This window comes from Camelus ferus, chromosome 1, assembly GCF_009834535.1.
Source record: "Camelus ferus isolate YT-003-E chromosome 1, BCGSAC_Cfer_1.0, whole genome shotgun sequence".
In the NCBI taxonomy this organism is placed as follows: domain Eukaryota; kingdom Metazoa; phylum Chordata; class Mammalia; order Artiodactyla; family Camelidae; genus Camelus; species Camelus ferus.
Genome location: NC_045696.1, coordinates 81,143,130 through 81,160,640, shown reverse-complemented (window position 1 = coordinate 81,160,640; position 17,511 = coordinate 81,143,130). Strand labels below are relative to the sequence as shown.

Sequence of the window (17,511 nt, the reverse complement as noted above, 5' to 3'; positions counted from 1 at the left end):
GTCCAATGATCCAAAGAGTTAGCAATGAATGATCTCAAATTCTCCAAAATGGCGAATCCTTGACATAGATGTGTTTAATGCTCAGTTAGCTTCTCTAGAGTGTTGGTACCACTGTGTAAATAAAGAGCTATTTTACTCTATAGTGAAATGAACCAAGTACATGCAGTACAAATTCCTTGGAGGAAATGCTTTAATATCGAAGAACAACTTGTGATTAGCATATCAATAGGAATAAATAAACAGCAGTTTTATGGTACCTGAGGGTACTTAAGGACAGAGGTTTTTCAACAAACTTCTTAAACTTATGTTTATGCTCTTAAACAATTTGGTAAATTCTTTCTTCTAAGACACTTTAAAAGGTTAAATTCAGTCCAAATCTCCTCTCTGAAAATGACTGTGGTTTTAATGTATTTAGAAATGCAGAAGTGGTGTCACAGTTACTTGATTGATTCAAGCCAAAGAAACTTCTAGACCGGTAATATATTTTGGATGGGTTTCTACCATTAAGTTAACCTACCTCTTAAGTGGGATATTTTAAAGAACACTTATTTCCACATATCAGCAGAATTTCTAGGTCACTCGTAAGCAGCAGGGTAACTCTCTTTAACCTTTTAAGAATGATCAAAGAGGAGAAATAAAGTTTGTAAACAAGGCTGAAGGAAAAATGGCTTGTCAGTGTTACCCCCCCACTTTAAAAGGGACCCTAAGAACTAGGAACAGTAGTTCTCAGTTAAACCAAAAATTTTTAAATTAAAGGTTGGATCACTGAATGCTTGAGTGGCACACTCAGCCCCACTATGCTTTCATTCTTCCAGTGAATTCCATCTGCTCAAGTCTTTGATGTCAAAAAGTTGTAGGTGCGTTCAACTTCCAGCGGTCAGAGTGGCCTAGAGCACATCAAACCTTCTAAGGTCGGACTCTTCATCTGAAGAGCAGGGATGATAAGTGGTAAGTGTCTACCTCATGACACTGTGGAACCGAGCCTTCCCTATAATAGGCATAAGTACTACATATATGTACACACTGCACGTATATGTTTACTTACCAGTACTGCTTCTGTTGTCAACAGAACAAAACCCATCTTCAAGCTTTAAAGGGACACACAAACCACAATAAAAGTCAAGAACTTCTACTTAAAACCACAGTGAGATCCCACCTCACACCTGTCAGAATAGCTATCGTCAAAAAGACAGTAAGTGATGGTGAGCTCATGTACTGTTGGTGGGATTGCAAATTGGTACAGCCATTATGAAAAACAGATAGAGGTTCCTCAAAAAATTAAAAACAGGACTGCCATATGATCCACCAATTTCACTTCTGGGTATTTACTCAAAGAAAACAGAAACACTAATTCAAAAAGATATATGCACCCCAATGCTCACTGCAGCATTATTTACAATAGCCAAGATATGGAAGCAACCTAAGTGCCTACTGATAGATAAAAATATGGGGGGGGGGTATACAGTTCAACATAAGCCATAAAGAAGAATGAAATCTTGCCATTTGCAACAACATGGATGGACCTAAAGGGTATTATGTTAAGTGAAATAACTCAGAGAAAGACAGATACCACAGGATCTCACTTATATGTGGAATCTTAAAGAGAAAAAACAAAAACAGACTCATAGATACAAAGAAGAAATGGGTGGCTGCCAGAGGGGAAAGGAGAAGAGGGATAGGTGAAGGGGATTAAGAGATCCAAATCTCCACCTATATAATAAATAAGTCACAGGGATACAGCAAAAGGAATTTGGTCAATAATACTGTAATAACTTTCTATGGGGATAGATGGCTACTAGGCTTACGGTGGCGATCATTTCATAATGTATGCAAATGTCAAAGCATTGTATAGTACACCTGAAACTAACATAACTAACGTAACTTTATACATTGACTATATTTCAATTAAAAAAAAAAAAAGAACTGCCACATAAAGCATGTATTACATCTATGAGACTCCTGACCACAAGAGAGGACCCAGGCTAAAAAATAAAAAGAAATTGTTTTTTTTAGCAAACTACCAAGAGTTCTGAATGCATCTCTAAGGTTCAAGTCTAGAAAGATGGTAACATTCTCCCTCGATGTGACCTTCCATGGCGCACAGGCCGCAGGGCTCTGCCTTGCCTATAAGTCAGTTCCTAGGCTTTGGGCATTTCATCAAAATGTTCCAGCCCTTCATCTGAGCAAAGCTGATAATTTTATTTCTTGCAACTTTTATTCTGGAAAAAACTTTAATAAATATCTACCACCCTCCAAATTCCCCCAAAAGTGAGTGCTAGTATAAAGTGCCATTATTCTAACAAAATCAGCTTTTCAGGTCACATTTATATCTTAGGATGACACTGTACCACCAGGAAAAAAGCTGTCCTCAACTGCTACCCCTTCGTAGGGAGAAATCTAGTTCCAGTAAAGCACTGAACTCAGTCAACACCAACACCAAACAGATACATATACCTTTGTGTATCTACTCTTTTTTCTAACTAATATTCAAAACTAGGCACTTTGCTTCTATTTTAACCCAAAACACAAACTGTGAAAGGGGATTTCTCCCCCATATTTACCCTGGAATAGACACCAGCCACAGAGAAGTTAGTTAAACCTCATGTGTCCACAAACTCATAGCCCCCAGGCTGGTCAGCTCCCTGAGCAGTGGTCTGGAATCTGGAAAGAAAAGCTCTTGGCTTTAACCAGGGCCTTCCTGAGAGGCAAGATTCTGAGTAAGTCATTGAAGTCCCTGGACGTCCATGTTCTCAATCAGCAAATGGCTATCATAATCCCAACTCATTTCCAGATTCTATTGTTAGAATTACAACATGAGGACCACAGACTTGGAAAAGCAAAGATGCTCCCTAGAGACCAATGCACAGAATAAGGAGTCCCTTCAACACAGATAAAGCAGACGGGAGAATGCTGGGGGTGATGGAAGTGCTGAGTGGAGTGTGACAGGAAACACTCTCAGTACCTGTCTTGTTTTTACACATTCACAAATGCATGCATTTGAACAAGAACAAACACCATGATGTATTTAGGCCAAACTTCAAAGACCACACTTGACCGTGGTATTACTCATCAGCTGAACCAGGTATTCATAAATCTCCTCTGCTTCTGGACTGGAAAACAATGTTCAAACAAAGAGCTTTTTGTTTTGGATGTTACTATTTTGTTTGGGGTTTTGTTGGCAGACACGTTGTTTTTTATTCCCCCTAGTTTGTGTTTTTCCTATCCCTTACCAACACTCCAACACTGGTTTCTTGGCCACACCTTAAATTCAGAACATATTTACTCAGATGATTAACTGTAGTCATTAGTCTTGTTCAAGCAAGTCTTGTCCTGAACAATAGATAAGCTGGAGACCCAAGGAAGGGGGCAGCCACGGGTCCTCTTAGTCATCTGCTCATCCTACCCTAGCCCCATCCTGCTGCAGACCATCAAGTCTGGGTGCCAAGCACCTCCTTTCAGCACTCACAGCCGGGCATATTCACATGGGAGAGAAGCGGTGCTGGGGACTAGCTTCCCTGATAGGTTTCTTCAGGGAATGAAAGGTTTTGAAAGTTCTGAAGTATCTCTCAACGTGCATAAGTGGGTACAAAAACGGTAGAACAAAATGTACTAAACACTGAAGTAACAAAACATTCCTCTTCTGATGAAATCCCCAGAAAGGTTAGCTGGGGGAAATCAGATTCTGCCTAATTTGAAACTCCTTTTAAGAGAATATACCGTCAACTCTGCTTCCATCCAAAGAAAAAGACACACCGCCCTGTGTTTTCAATGACTCTCACTCTCTTGACATATAAAGAGAAAGATGAGATAAATGCAGGTCCAACTTGTCACTGAAGGCATCTGATAATAGCCTTTAGAGGCACTGCTGATGTTCTTGGGCCGGGGATGGGGTGCTACATACCCAAAATCTATAGGGAAAAAAAGTGAATAGTGTGGTCCTCAGTGGAAACAGAAATAAAGAGTCTCTACACAGGGAGTCCAACTTGCATTCATGATGAATTATCCAGCTGATAGGTTGTATCTTGGTACTGTAGCCAGATCACTCTCAATTACATTACCTAGAAATTCTTTCATTCCATCTTCTGTTTTATTGTCTCTCCTCATCCTCAACCCCAAACACACAATCCTAGGCCCCCACTAAGAGGGGGAAATAGAAAAGCAAAGAGTAAGTGATTTGCCACAGTGCCACACCAGGTTCCAGCTAACTGGCCTTCCCTCTGCTCAGAATAGAGAAAAGTACAGATTATGCACCTGGCAAATATTTGCATGGTCTCCAGAGCAGGAAGATTCATCCATTTGCTCACAAAAGTACACAACTGCAGCTGAGAGAATAAATCAATTCAATTCAACAAACATTTATCAAGCTCCAGTCTGATTGCAGAGTCTTTGGGGGACAAAAAAAAAAAAAAAAAAAAAAAAAATCATGCACCTGGCTATTGGAGCTGATTTTTGAAGAAATCTAGAAATATGCTATTCCCACCCCCTCCCACCAAAAACAAATCAAGAGAAAAGAAGCAACCAGCTCCCTCAGACGATCAGCACAGCAGCATCTCACGTGGTAAAATGCAACAAGCCCAGGGCATGCCACTTCCTTCCTGTAGTTGGAAAAGAACTCCCGTCTTATCTTTCTGGGCAATTAGCAATTTTGTGGGTTGTATAAAAAACACAGTGTCACCCCTTACTAAGAAATCAGTGGTTAATTACTCAGCCATCAAGCACCCTTCAGTGTTTTGGATATAAAGAGTAGACCAACTATATACTGAAGCAAGTTACGCAACCCTGCTTTATGTTACCCATTCAGACTTATCAGGGATCTCCTTGAATTCCAAACATGCAGTGCCAGGGCAGGGCAAAACCAACCCCTGCCAAGCTTTTAGGGGGTCTTCCCCTCTCCCAGATTTCCTCCTGGGAAACTTGTGTGTGGAGCTGAGAGAATTTAGGCTACTGACCACGAGTCAGGCTCTAGCCCCTACCTGGTGACCTTGGGAAAGTCATTTATAAACTGAGACCTCAACTTCTTTAACTTTAAAACACAGATGATCATACCCTTCCGTTTCACTTGTGGGGATATTGTGAAGATCGAATGAAATAATGAAGATAGAGGTCTTATAAAAACTATTATAACCGTCAATATCGATGTTTAAGTCCAGAGTCCCAGAGACATGGTAGAAGGAAAACCCATCTCCGTTCCCAGAAATGTGTTAACAGGGTCCTTACAAGTTTAAATGGGCTATAGCTCCTTGGGTTTAGCCACTGGGAGACTTTTAGAATCACGTCTAGGAAACTCGTTTTAGAAAAAAAGGAAAACATATTTTACTTATCCTATTTTTTTTCTGTTATATTGCATGGTAAGTGGACACTGTTTTTATTTAGCGCATTATTTAGCTGCTGTGGGTTATTATTAAATACCATACTTAGTGTCAGTCTCCCTGATTAATATGCTTAAACAGTTGAGATTAAACAAATGTGACACATATTCCACTGAGAGAGGGCATTCCAAACTCAGCAAAACATAAAAGTGGTGTATTATTTTTTGTAATTGCTATTTTAAACAATCTACTCTGTATTGGCACTAGAGAAAAAGTAAGGTAATGTTCCGGAACTCAGGGAGCTCAGAGCTTAGAGTGGAAACAGCCAGGCGGAACATTACAAAGCAGTGATGTCAGCGCTGTGAGGCGAGGTCAGCGTGTCCCAGGGTGTGGGGAAGAGGGGCTGCTGCCTGGGCCAAGTGTTAAGGATGCGGGGTGGCCAGCGCGAAGAAAGTGATGGTGAGCACAAGGACCCAGCTCTGTGAGAGCACAGAACACTGGGTGAGGCAGGGTCAGCCACAGACAAGGCTGGAGGGAGGAATCCGGGCCTGGGGACCAAGTGTGGGGCTGCTCTGTGGATGGATGTCGGGGGTGAGGGAGTTCAGGGGAGCAGTGCACTGCCTCAGGGAGACCCCACCACCCTCCCTCCAGAACATTCTGCTTTGGTATGAAATAATGGAGTTCCTTATGGGGAAAAAAAACCCAAAACATTTACTTACTAAAAAAGAAAACAGTTGATACATTTAAAGGTAGAGTCTCATTTATAAAATTGTACTAAAAATAATCACAGCCCAGAACATTTAATAGAGAAAACATTAACCACACTCTTTTAGGATTCAAACAAAATTGCATGCACATTTTTTTACTGACATCTACCTCTACCTGAAGAGGACTGTTTTATTTAGATATAAACAGGGTAGAAAAAAAAAATCAAGGGTTTCAGTGGGTTTAAGCTTCTTAGAACAAGATACAGCCCTCCAGGTGCGGGGAGGTCAGCCACCTGGAGGTACAGCGGGCCGCTGAGTCACCCCGAGGAAGACCGACACTTGGACACACAGACCCTTCTGGGCTAGCTGGAGACCCGGTATTACAAGAAACTATCCAGGAAAAAAATCATATCAACAACTAACTTTACTGGGAATATTTTTTATTGAAAGACCAGGGGCTGGGTGGGGAGGAGAGGGAGTGAGAATACAGAGTGATTGTTTAATGAGTACAGAGTTTCAGTTTGGGATGATAGAACAGTTCTGGATTTGATGGCTGCACGTCGATGTGAATGGACTGAATGCTGCTGCATAGTATTTTATGGTATGCATAATTTACCACAATTAGAGAGAGGGGGAGGGCAGGGAAGAGACAGAGACAAATCTAAAAAGCAGTAAGACTCCTTGTAAATTCAGCTAGGAGCCTCATGCTGCATTTTGAATGTGATGCACAGGCCAAAATTTAATTTCTCAAGAAATACTCTAAAGAAAAGCATCGTCTGGAACTTGCTAGTGGCCTGCCAGAGACGGTGTGTCCTGGCAGGCTCTATTATGTAATCACGGGCAAGTTTTCTAAAACAGTAGAGCACCTTCCCCCAAAGGACACTGAGCTCTTCACATAATTTAGTTCCGAACTCTTCCCCGCAGTCTAGAAAGATCATCTTGTTATTATCATTACTATTATGGTTGCTCTTTTGTGTTTATTAAGAGTTCTCAGTGAGCCAGCTGCTACCCTGTCTTCCTTTGTCGGAGATGGGAACAAAAAAGACTGCAGTTCTGTGCATTGCCTTGGAAAGGAAGCAACAGGCCCCAAATCAGAAGCAATGCCCAAGGCCACAGCACTGGGCAGCAGAGGTGGTACTTGGCCCCATTTGGAGGCCTGGGCAAGGCTTCGTTCCCCCATTCTGGATCCTCACTACTAAGCAGGGCTCCTCCTTAGCAGAGAGTGCATATTTGCTTGTCACACAGCAGAGATTTATTTTTGCACATGCAAAATATCCAAGTGAACTTAATAAAATTGTATTTGAAGTTAAACCACAGAGATAAGAAATTCAATCTAGGGCCATAATTAATTGGTGATTCTTTTTAAGAGCGTCTCAAATGTTTCCCATGCACAAAATAGTTGAAACTGTGCATGGCCCTAAATTCTGTGCCTGTAATCCTCTTGGGGTTTCATTTCACAGGTTACTAGTAACCCCCAAATAATGGTAATTACACCATAACTATTGATCATTTAATTACTTGAGACTGCCTTATAATCACCAAGTCATTAGGGATGTTATAAGGTCTAAAACCTACAAGCCATCAGGGTGCTGTGCATCAAGTTATTTGGAAATTTACTGATACGAGATGGAAGGGAAGAATTCTGAGCTAAAGCTGTCTAAACACTTGTAATGAAAGGTGGGTGTACAGGTGTCAAGCTGATAAGAGGTGTTTATTATAAAGGCTGATGCTGAATAAATGAATAAATGAGGTAAAGAAAACTCCAGGATAGAGATAAGAGTGGTAGAGACTTCACAAGGACAAAGACACTGAAAGAGCCTTTATGTCACCTGAAAGGCAAAATACCTTAGCCCAGTGGATCTCAATTCTGGCTTCACATTAAAAGCCATCTGGGAAGTTCTGGAAGCCAGCTTTCCCAGCTGTACACCCAGACCCACTAAAACCAAATTTCCACAGAAGGGCCCAGATATGTTTAGTTTTTCAAAGCTCTCCCGATGATTTCCATAAACAGTGAGGGCTGAGAACCGCTAGTAGCAATAAGAAATCCTACAAAGTTCGCTGTGGCAAGTCTTGGTAGCAATTCTGGAGGTCTCGCCACCCAGCAGAGAAAGCCACCTTCTTTTGCACGTGGCAGATGGGCGCTCACAAAGGTCTTCCCTCTGTGCTTACACCGCAGCCATCTAATGCCTGACACCCTATGGGTCACAGCATGAGGTGGCATGGTCTTGAGCCAAATTAGATGCAAAGAACACTCAGCTATGGTACCAGGATGTAAGCCATCCAGATTTTCTGTGTTCTATGGAATTGTTCCAAGAGGCATTAATAGGGGTCACTTGGGTGGGGAGAGGTAAGGGGAGATTCCACAGTTAAATAAATTGGGAAAATACTGAGTAAAACAAAGTAATATAAAAGCTAATGTTCAAGAGAAAGGGATGGTTAGGAGCACTTTGCAACTTTTTTAGTCTCCCTACTCTTTTTTCACAGCACTGATCTTGGAGTTCCACTGAATACACTTTGGGAAATGTGACCAACTAGCTAATAAATGTCAATGAAGCAAAGATCAGGCAAAGGCAAAGCCAGAGAGACCTCCACTCAATCCAGTGACCCTGTTTGCCTGAAGATCACAAAACTGAAGGGGTGCAAGAATCAATCTGTAGCTGGAGTCAGGCCACCCAGAGGGGAATCTCAGGGACTTGATAATGGGCATAGGGGTGAAGAAGAGAAAGGGCAACATAGAAACATAACTTCCCTAGTCCCCGGTCTCCAGGACTCTGCCACCTCCCTAGGGCACACAGTAGTTTAAATTTAACAAAATACTTCTGCAGTCCTGGATTCATTTCAACCTCACAGGAACCTGATGGGGTACACCAGGAAAGGTGTTTTTACTCTCACTTTACAGATGAGAAAAGCTGAAGCTCTAAATGGTGCTACGGCAAACTCAAAGCTACAGCAGGTGAGAGGTAGAACCAAACCCATAAAGACAGGTCCTCGACTCCTAAGTGAGGCTCTTACCTCCCCACTCACCATACAAATCTCACCATCAGGGCTCTCTCCTTACATCCTGTACTACCTTAAGAGGAAATAATGTTGATTCTTCCCCCAAATTTGTAAAATAGATAGTATTTTAAAAATCACTCTCACTTCACTAAAGTCTAAGAGTGCTACACCCAATTCTTCTTATTTTCTTTAATAATGTATCTCATTTTTACAAATTATTGAGAAACTGGCTTTTCTTAAATATTAAAGACCAACTACAGTATCTAAATGGAAATTGTATCATCAAATGCCATATGAAAATTGGATTTAATATAAATAATGCAATTCTGAGCACACATAAATTCCAAGAAATCAAAGATAGAAATTGATGTAGAAAGATGTGTGTTTCTGACTTCATCTTCTATGAATGCTTCTCTCACATCATAAACTCTTCTGCAAACCCAAGACCATGGAAGGAACTGGTAAGTCAGGCTCCCCTTGGAGCGTGTGTTTAGGAAGAAGAAAAGGTTGCTGAGTGCCTACTATGTGTCAGGCACTGGGCTGAGGGCTTCCACACACATTACACTTTAGTTTCCATAACAACCCTACACTGTACTATTACTAACAAGATGAGGAAATCTAGGCTCAGAAAGTAAGTTGGCCATGCTCACACAACTAGAAAGAGGCAGCACCAGACTGGGAAGCCAGCTCAGTCCTGCTGCAAAGTCCTTTTCATTGCACTCCTTCCCACTTATGAAGATGTTAAATTATACCCTAAGATGTGCAGATGCCAAGGCCCCTAAACTTTTCCCAAATATTCTGCCCACAGTCCATTCAGGTCCCCATTCTGTCTGGGCATATTCGACACTCCCACAGGTCTCTGTTTGCACATTAGTTTTAAGAGTTTTGCTATTTTGTCTTCTCCTCAGAGAAGTGGTTCTCAACTGGGGACAATTTTGCCCCCCAGGGGACATCTGGCAATGTCTGGAGACATTTCCAATGGTCAGGACTTTGGAGTGCTACTGGCTTCTCAAGAGTAGAGGCCAAGGATGCTGCTAAACATCCTACAAGGCACAGGGCAGTCTTCCAGAGCAACAAAGAGCTCTCCGACTCCAATGGCAACAGTGCCAAGGCTGAGAAATTCTGCCTTGAAGTGATACTGTTTAATAATCATAATAATGTGCGTGAGCTTCCTCCCCTATACAATCATGAGGAGTAACTCAGACAACATATATGAAAAGCCTCAGCACACAGTAAGCACTGGAGTCCTAACTAGTTAATCTAATTGCACACTTCTTAGTAGGAATCCCCTCGGCTGCTCTGCGTTCTTCCCACACAAAGCACAGGGCTTTTTTCATTGGCACTCAACAGAGTGTATTCTTTCTATTGGAAATTCCTGTTTAAAAAAAATGCCACTATTATCTAAGAAACTCAACATTCTCCCATATTCACTCCTTACCAAACAAGAAGTGAATAGGATAATTCACTATTCACTAGAACAGACTATGAAAAGCTGCACTGCATGTCACAGAATCACCTTCATATCAAGACTACTAATAAGCTTACTATTAAAATGCCTTGACTTACTTACACAGGTTTATTAAGAGATCCCAATAAAGGAAATATCATGCAACAGGCTCAGATTTCCTCGCTCCATACCAGGTCAGTTTTGACCAATATGGATTCTCAGGTCTCGAGTTGAATTACTTAGAAACAACCTGAAACTGTGATCACAAGTATGTCAAGTAAAAAGAGCAAAAGTCAAATCTTGGAAGGAGTATGTCAAAACTGGCTGGCATCACATATAAGGACCCTGAGCTGAGAACAAGGTTCTCATGAAATTACATAGGAATTAAACCAGAAATCAAACAATATATACAACATGTTTCATGACATAGAAAGTTATTTAGAAGTATTAAATATTATTTTCATTAATACATTAGAATAGTTTCAGGACAGAACCCAGGGTGATAAAGGGCCTCAAGTCTCTGTCCTATGAAGAACTAAGTAACTGAGGTTATATTGCCTGGAGACCAGGAGACACAAGTCTGTGTTTGGGGGAAGGAGGGAGAGGTCGTCTTCAAACATCTGAAGGACTATGTTCTTGTGGAAGAAGACAATTTATTTTTTTAAATAGCCCTGAGGGTGTGGAACGAGCTTGAAGTGGTAAACATTTCAGGAAGGCAGAATCTTGGTTCAATATGAAAATGAACATTCAGAGAGTTGCAAGAAAATGTACTGACTGGGAGGTGATGAGTTCCACATGACCAGAGGTGATCAAGGAGGGGGCTGAACAGACAGGTGGCAGAGGAATGATTGGACTAGATGACCTATGAGGACTTTTGCAACCCTCTGAAAACACACACACACACATACACACACACACACAAACACAAAGACATAGTGCTCTCTCTCACTCTCTCTCAACAAGCACTATAACCACCAACATGCCCTCTTCATATTTTACAGCCTCAAGGAGTTTTTAAAAGAAACCTGAGTAATTCACCATATTCTTGGTTTACACTGTCACTCTGGAATAAAGTATGTCTCCATCACTACAATGACCAACACATATTTCAAAAAGGCAAATTAAGAAACAGAATAGACTAACGTTCATTTCTGAAATCTATGGCTAAGATTTAGTGGTGTTTTAGCAGTAAACATTAAACAATTATTTCCACCTATTAAAATAATTACTCTATTTTAACAAAAATGTGTCTAGATTCCATTAGGTCCTAATAGGTGGCATGCCAATAAATAGTCAAAGCCTTCAGCAAATAGGTATGTGGCCTTTTGTTGGTTTATTTTTGTTGGGAGCCATGGCACCAGGAAGATGATTTCCTCATTAAAAATCCTGACATAGAATCTCTTCTGTTCACTATTTATGTATTCTTTCCAGTAAATAAAGTGAAAAACAGACACTGAACTGTCACTTGACCACGTGGGACCAAAATGCTAGAGGTAAACAAATCTAACCAAGGACAGACAGACCAAGCTAGACTTGGGAGTAAGACTAGAAGCAACTTGGAAAAGCTAAACATTACTAATTGACCTTTATATAAAATATATTTCCACATCTAGATGTATGTGGCTTATATGCTTCCAGAAATATTCTCTTAATATATACATCTACTTTTTGTCTATTGAATTAAGTATGTTTCTTAAAAACTACTTGTGAATAAAATTATGACTCTCTTGGGACAACTCATTACAAGAAACGAGAATCCTTCAAGAAAACAAAGGCTACATCCATATAATTGTTCACAAAATTACACCTCATTTTACAAAATCCAGGAATGACAAAAGCTGGAGTTAACAAAACATTAAAGTCAAAGGTTTAATAGTTAATGTAAAGAAAGCATTTATCAGAATTTTTTCATAGAAATCTGTTTCTCAGGCTGTAAAGTTTCTAGTTATGTCTACAGTATTTTAGAAATATACCGATTCCATAATGGTTAAATATAACCTACAATGTGGACAGTCACTTCGTAATTTTCCCTCTTTAGGTTCATGTATACTTGAGTTCAGATGTTGCTGTTTTATTACGCTTCAATCCTTCAGAGCTCAGAGTAACAGCAAGACTGGGTTAGCGGCTCAAGAAACCCAGCTGTCTCTGTTCATGAGAGAGTGCCACTTAATAGCATTTGGGTTACCTAGAAACCAAACCCTTCACTCGGTAGGGAGGTTTAATTCTTTAGATAAATCAGTCCAAGGCCCCACAGCATTTCTAACACTCTCACTTGAGTAATGCACAGATAAGCTGCGGTGCCACAGAACAGGCATAGGGCTGACCAAAGAGACCAAGTCCCAAAATGTGATCTCCAAGGCCAACTCTGCAGTCTCCCCTCAGCTCGAGAGGTGCCGAAATTCTGTACCAACCACTAAGAGAATGGCACCCTTTATACAGCAACGATGTCAAACAACGTACTTGGTAAATTTCCTTCCTCTTGCCATTTGTTTCCTTTTCTTTTTTTTTCCCCAGGTGACAAGAAATTAGGGCTAATTCTGGATTTTCCAAACATTTTCATCCTTAATTGAGAATCCTTATCTCTTTGTTATCCTGGCTTGCAAAAGAGTGTACAGTCCACCGTACAAATGTATACTCTACAGGTGGGAAACACAGGACAAAGGACGGCACCGTAAAACCAATAGCATAGTACAGAGTTGCTCCTCCAGAATGACAGCCAATCAGAAGTAATTCTCTACCTAAACCAGAGCAGAAATCATTAGCTACATTAATTCACAGGTTAAATCCAGTTTCTCAAAATGCAATAACACAATCTTCCAACCTAATTATCTTCACTGAAAGTATTTAAAAGCATCTGCTGAGACACCTTTCTTTCTTGTGTCAGGATCAATGTCAAGTGAACAACTTGGATGGACTGCATTCTGTCTAATTGTAGGGGGTTGACACTTTAGAAAATAATCACTTTTTGCAAGACAGAAATTTTCCCCTGGAGTGGACACCAAAAAAAAGGGTACCTCCTGGCAAATAAAAATTTAAATATTTATCCATTTTACAATAGTGCTTTAAAAACCAGATTCCCAAGCCATATATATATATATATATATATATATATATATATATATATATATATATATGAATACACACATACACACACATATATATATTCTTTTGACATTCTGTAGAACTGGAAATATCACAAAAATCTACAATAATTTTAATCAACTAAGAGAAGTTTAGGACTCAGAGAAGGAATTAAAAAAAAAAAAAAACCAGAACAACAAGGGAGGTCACTTGTAGTGGGACGGCCACCCCCTCTCACTACCACTCGGGGAAGTGATGGTTATCTCCCTAGAAATAATCATGAGGAAACAGCTGGTTTGTTTTGAAACCACTGATTTCAACAACTCATTCACTAAAACTCTCTGAGCTTTAGTCCAAAAACAGTTCATTTCCATTTTCTTTTGATAATCAGGAGAATCAACCCACTTTTCCAAACAATCCCTTTTTTAGATCATTTACTGGGGGAAAATATCCTTTAAAAGCATGTTTGGGGTGAATTTATAAGCAAAAATTAGTATAAGGGCAAGAAGAACTTTTCATTCTTCAGCTTAATCTCAACTCAAGTTCACCTTTTAATTACTTCCTACCTTGTAGAAGTCACTGCTGCCATGAGGCCTTTCTTGGTGAGGCGGCCAGTTTTCTCCAAACACTGTTCACTAAACTTATTTAACCCATGCCCTACTCCAGGAACAAATTTGCTTTACAGCTGCGACACCTTAGTAGCTTAAATTTCTAAAGTAAATGGCATTCTTTGCGTCTTTGAAAACCAGTTCTGGCAGTGATTAAAGTAAAGGAAAGTAAACACTTAAAGAGCTTGAAATATGCAACATCAGAATTCATGTGTCAGATGTAAACTCTGTAATATATTATGAAGGGAAATGCCCAAATCCCAGAATCCGGTTTAGGCAATGGGACTACAGATACAGTTAAAAAGATGGACAGTCAATTAATAAGTATATTATTTCATTTTAAATCTGTTAAGAGACATACATGCGTGAGAACAGACAGCACTGCTACTCAGCATTCATGAACTGAAACTACACATAAGCCATATTCAAACTCGGTGAACTTACCTTATACACTTGTCCATATGTTCCATTGCCAACAAGTTCCACCAATTCAAAGATCCCTGCAGGGTCCTGAAAGAAAATAAATAAACAATAAAAATTCAAAATAATAGTCTAGGCATTGTCTTAATCCAAAACAAATATGTATTTAAAATAAGTGAATAAACAACTTTAGCTTTGGGGGGCTCTCATATGTTTGTATTAAATAGATTAAAATTTAATTCAGCTGCAGCTATGAAATCAGTCATAATCCATTTGTTTCTATTTTACATTTCTATGAGATGTGTTTAAATCAGACAAAAGGAGATAAGCCTTCCATTGAAACAATAAAAAAGAATTAACACATTTCTCACTGTCAAATGGAAAACATACTTGTAGGTACATCAGGATAAAATGAAAGACTCATCATCCTGAGGGGGTTCTAATTTGTAAGTTCTTTCTCTTTGACATTTCTGAGCTGCTCACTGTGTTGAACAATGGCAGTTCACAAAGGGGTGTTCCTGTACTGGGGGGCAACCTTTTTTTTTTGATGAAGTATCATCAGCTTACAATGTTGTGTCAATTTCTGGTGTACAGTATGTTTCAATCATATACATATACATACATATATTCCTTTTCATATTCTTTTTCATTATAAGTCACTACAAGATATTGAATATAGTTCCCTGTGCTATACAGTGTAAACTTGTTTACCTAGTTTACATACAGTAGTTAGTATCTGCAAATCTCGAACTCCCAATTTATCCCTTCCCCCCACCTTTCCCCCTGGCAACCTTAAGTTTGTTTTCTATGTCTGTGAGTCTGTTTCTGTTTTGTAAATAAGTTCTTACCTACAGCACTCAACAGTTTCCAAAAGAAAATGGTATCTACCTAATTTCCTCTTTCAGGATGTATTTTTTTGGATTCATCTCCCCTCTCTATGAGGCTGCCTCTGCAAAACACACTTTTGCGGTTGGCATCAGTTCCTACAGTACCTGGGGAGTCCAGCAGGGTTTATTTTGCAAACTAAATTGGAGAATTATGCAAGTTCTTACCACCAAACAGGTGTCAGCTAACCCTCAATGTCAGCGAATTGTTAGAGTGCTCAATAAATATCCAGTAATCGTGGCTATTACTGATCTCCATCCCAAAAGTCAAAAAAAAAAAAAAAAAGCCTATAAAACTTAACTCAGAAGCAGAAAGTGACTTCAATCTCTACTGATTTCCTGATTGGACAGGAATCATTTCTTTAAAGGCCTAGATCAAGAACCACAAACATATAGGTCCACAGAAGACAGGCAAGTAATGGAAAAGAGTGAGGCGGGCCGCTGGGGGCATGTGTCCTTTGCTGGGCGGGGGGTGGGTACCACCCTGGAACCAGTAGTTGTAGCATCAACTGATGAACACAATATTGCCAGGTCTAAAGATTTTTTCAAGAAAAACCGAACATTTTGTTTAATGTGAGAGCTCCTTATTTTTAAAAGTTAGGCACTCATTCATTTAAAAACAAAAACATCACAATGAAAAAAAAATGTGACAATGAATATATATGTCCATGTATAACTGAAAAATTGTGCTCTACATTGGAATTTGACACAACATTGTAAAAATGACTATAACTCAATAAAAAAAGTTTAAAAATAAAAAATAAAAACAAAAACAAAAACAAAAAAACTCTGAGGGACAAATAAAAAAGACTTCAACATCTGGCCTAAAAAGCATTCCTATCTCTGGTCAACACGTGTACAGAGCCCTGCCAGAGAGTTTTACAGTGACAGAGGCAGGAGGGGGAGCCTGAGCTTTAGGTGCAGACAGACCTGGGCTGAACAGCAGCTCTTGGCCTTGTCTGGCTGCGTGACCCCAGGATACCCTGGGAGAGCAACTCAGTGTCCCTGCAGACACCACAGGGATGACAGCTCAGCAGAGCTCTGGGGAAGCGTGAGTGAGGGCCCAGCGCCACTCCTAGCCCAGAGTCAGCACGTATTAATAGCTAATAGGAATCAATTTTAAGCTGAGGAATTCCACACCCCTGGTACTACTGAAAGGAAGAAGGGCTGCTGTTCCTGGGGAAGGAGACAAATGAGTGTGATGTGACAAATTAGCGCTCTTCAAAGTTCAGTCTTTGATACATCAGGCCCAAGAGAAGCTCTTTGCAATGTGCCTTCAAAGATCCCACCTAGAAGACAAATTAAAAAATAATAATAAAACAAAATAAAAAACCAACAGCTTGAAGGACTTAGTTGCTCATGAAGACTGGTATTAGCATCATTTGTTATTATAAAGCCAGGAGGGCAAGTAACCCCACTCCAGACTCACGTCCCGTCAGATGGAGAAGTCCAGAAATTCCAACTACGCCCCACCTGGTCTGGGAGGTGAGGACACGTTCCAGATGGAACCGTGAGACAGGAGAGCACGGTAAGGACCTACAGCTCCGTAGACAGGGACCCTGGAGCTAGAAGTCACTGTCACTGCCACCTGGGCAGCACCTCAAGATTGGAAAGAAAAATTGTGTTTGCTGAACCAGTAGGCCATTAGAGCAGCAGGTTTTATTACAAAGAAATTAGGAATTAGAAAGAAACGGGGGGGGGGGGGGAGCAAAAAGCTCAGAAACGGTGGCAGCTGCTGTTTGTTTCTAAGCTGTGCTTCCCAGTAGTTTGTTTGCTCAGTGGTGTTTCTGCAACAAATTTCAAGAGAGGTTCTACATTTGCTTGAAATATCTCAATTGTATTTTCAACATTCATTTTTCTTTACTAAAAAAAGAATAAAATATGAACCAAAGTAAGGAGATGTTAAGATGGTGAGTTCTGGATGCCTTAAGGAGCCTGGGAAGCACAGGAGGGGTGGAAGGGGAGGCAGGCACAGAAACAGGGCACCCCTGGGTCACCCCACCTCACAGACACCTGCTCAGGGCTGAGGTTTAATGGGTAGGTCTCAGGAGGAGGCGG

General features: G+C 40.3%; 1 protein-coding gene across 8 annotated transcripts in view; it reads right to left on the bottom strand.

The window, feature by feature from the left end:
• The window catches only part of TNIK (TRAF2 and NCK interacting kinase), a 362,683-nt gene that overhangs the window by 271,176 nt on the left and 73,996 nt on the right, over positions 1-17,511 (bottom strand). For all 8 annotated transcript variants that reach the window (XM_032484363.1, XM_014562072.2, XM_006188085.3 and 5 more), the window contains exon 2: positions 14,594-14,659. In XM_032484363.1, coding sequence (XP_032340254.1) covers positions 14,594-14,619 — 26 coding nt within the window. In that variant the 5' untranslated portion in view covers positions 14,620-14,659. The remainder of the gene's footprint in view (positions 1-14,593; positions 14,660-17,511) is intronic.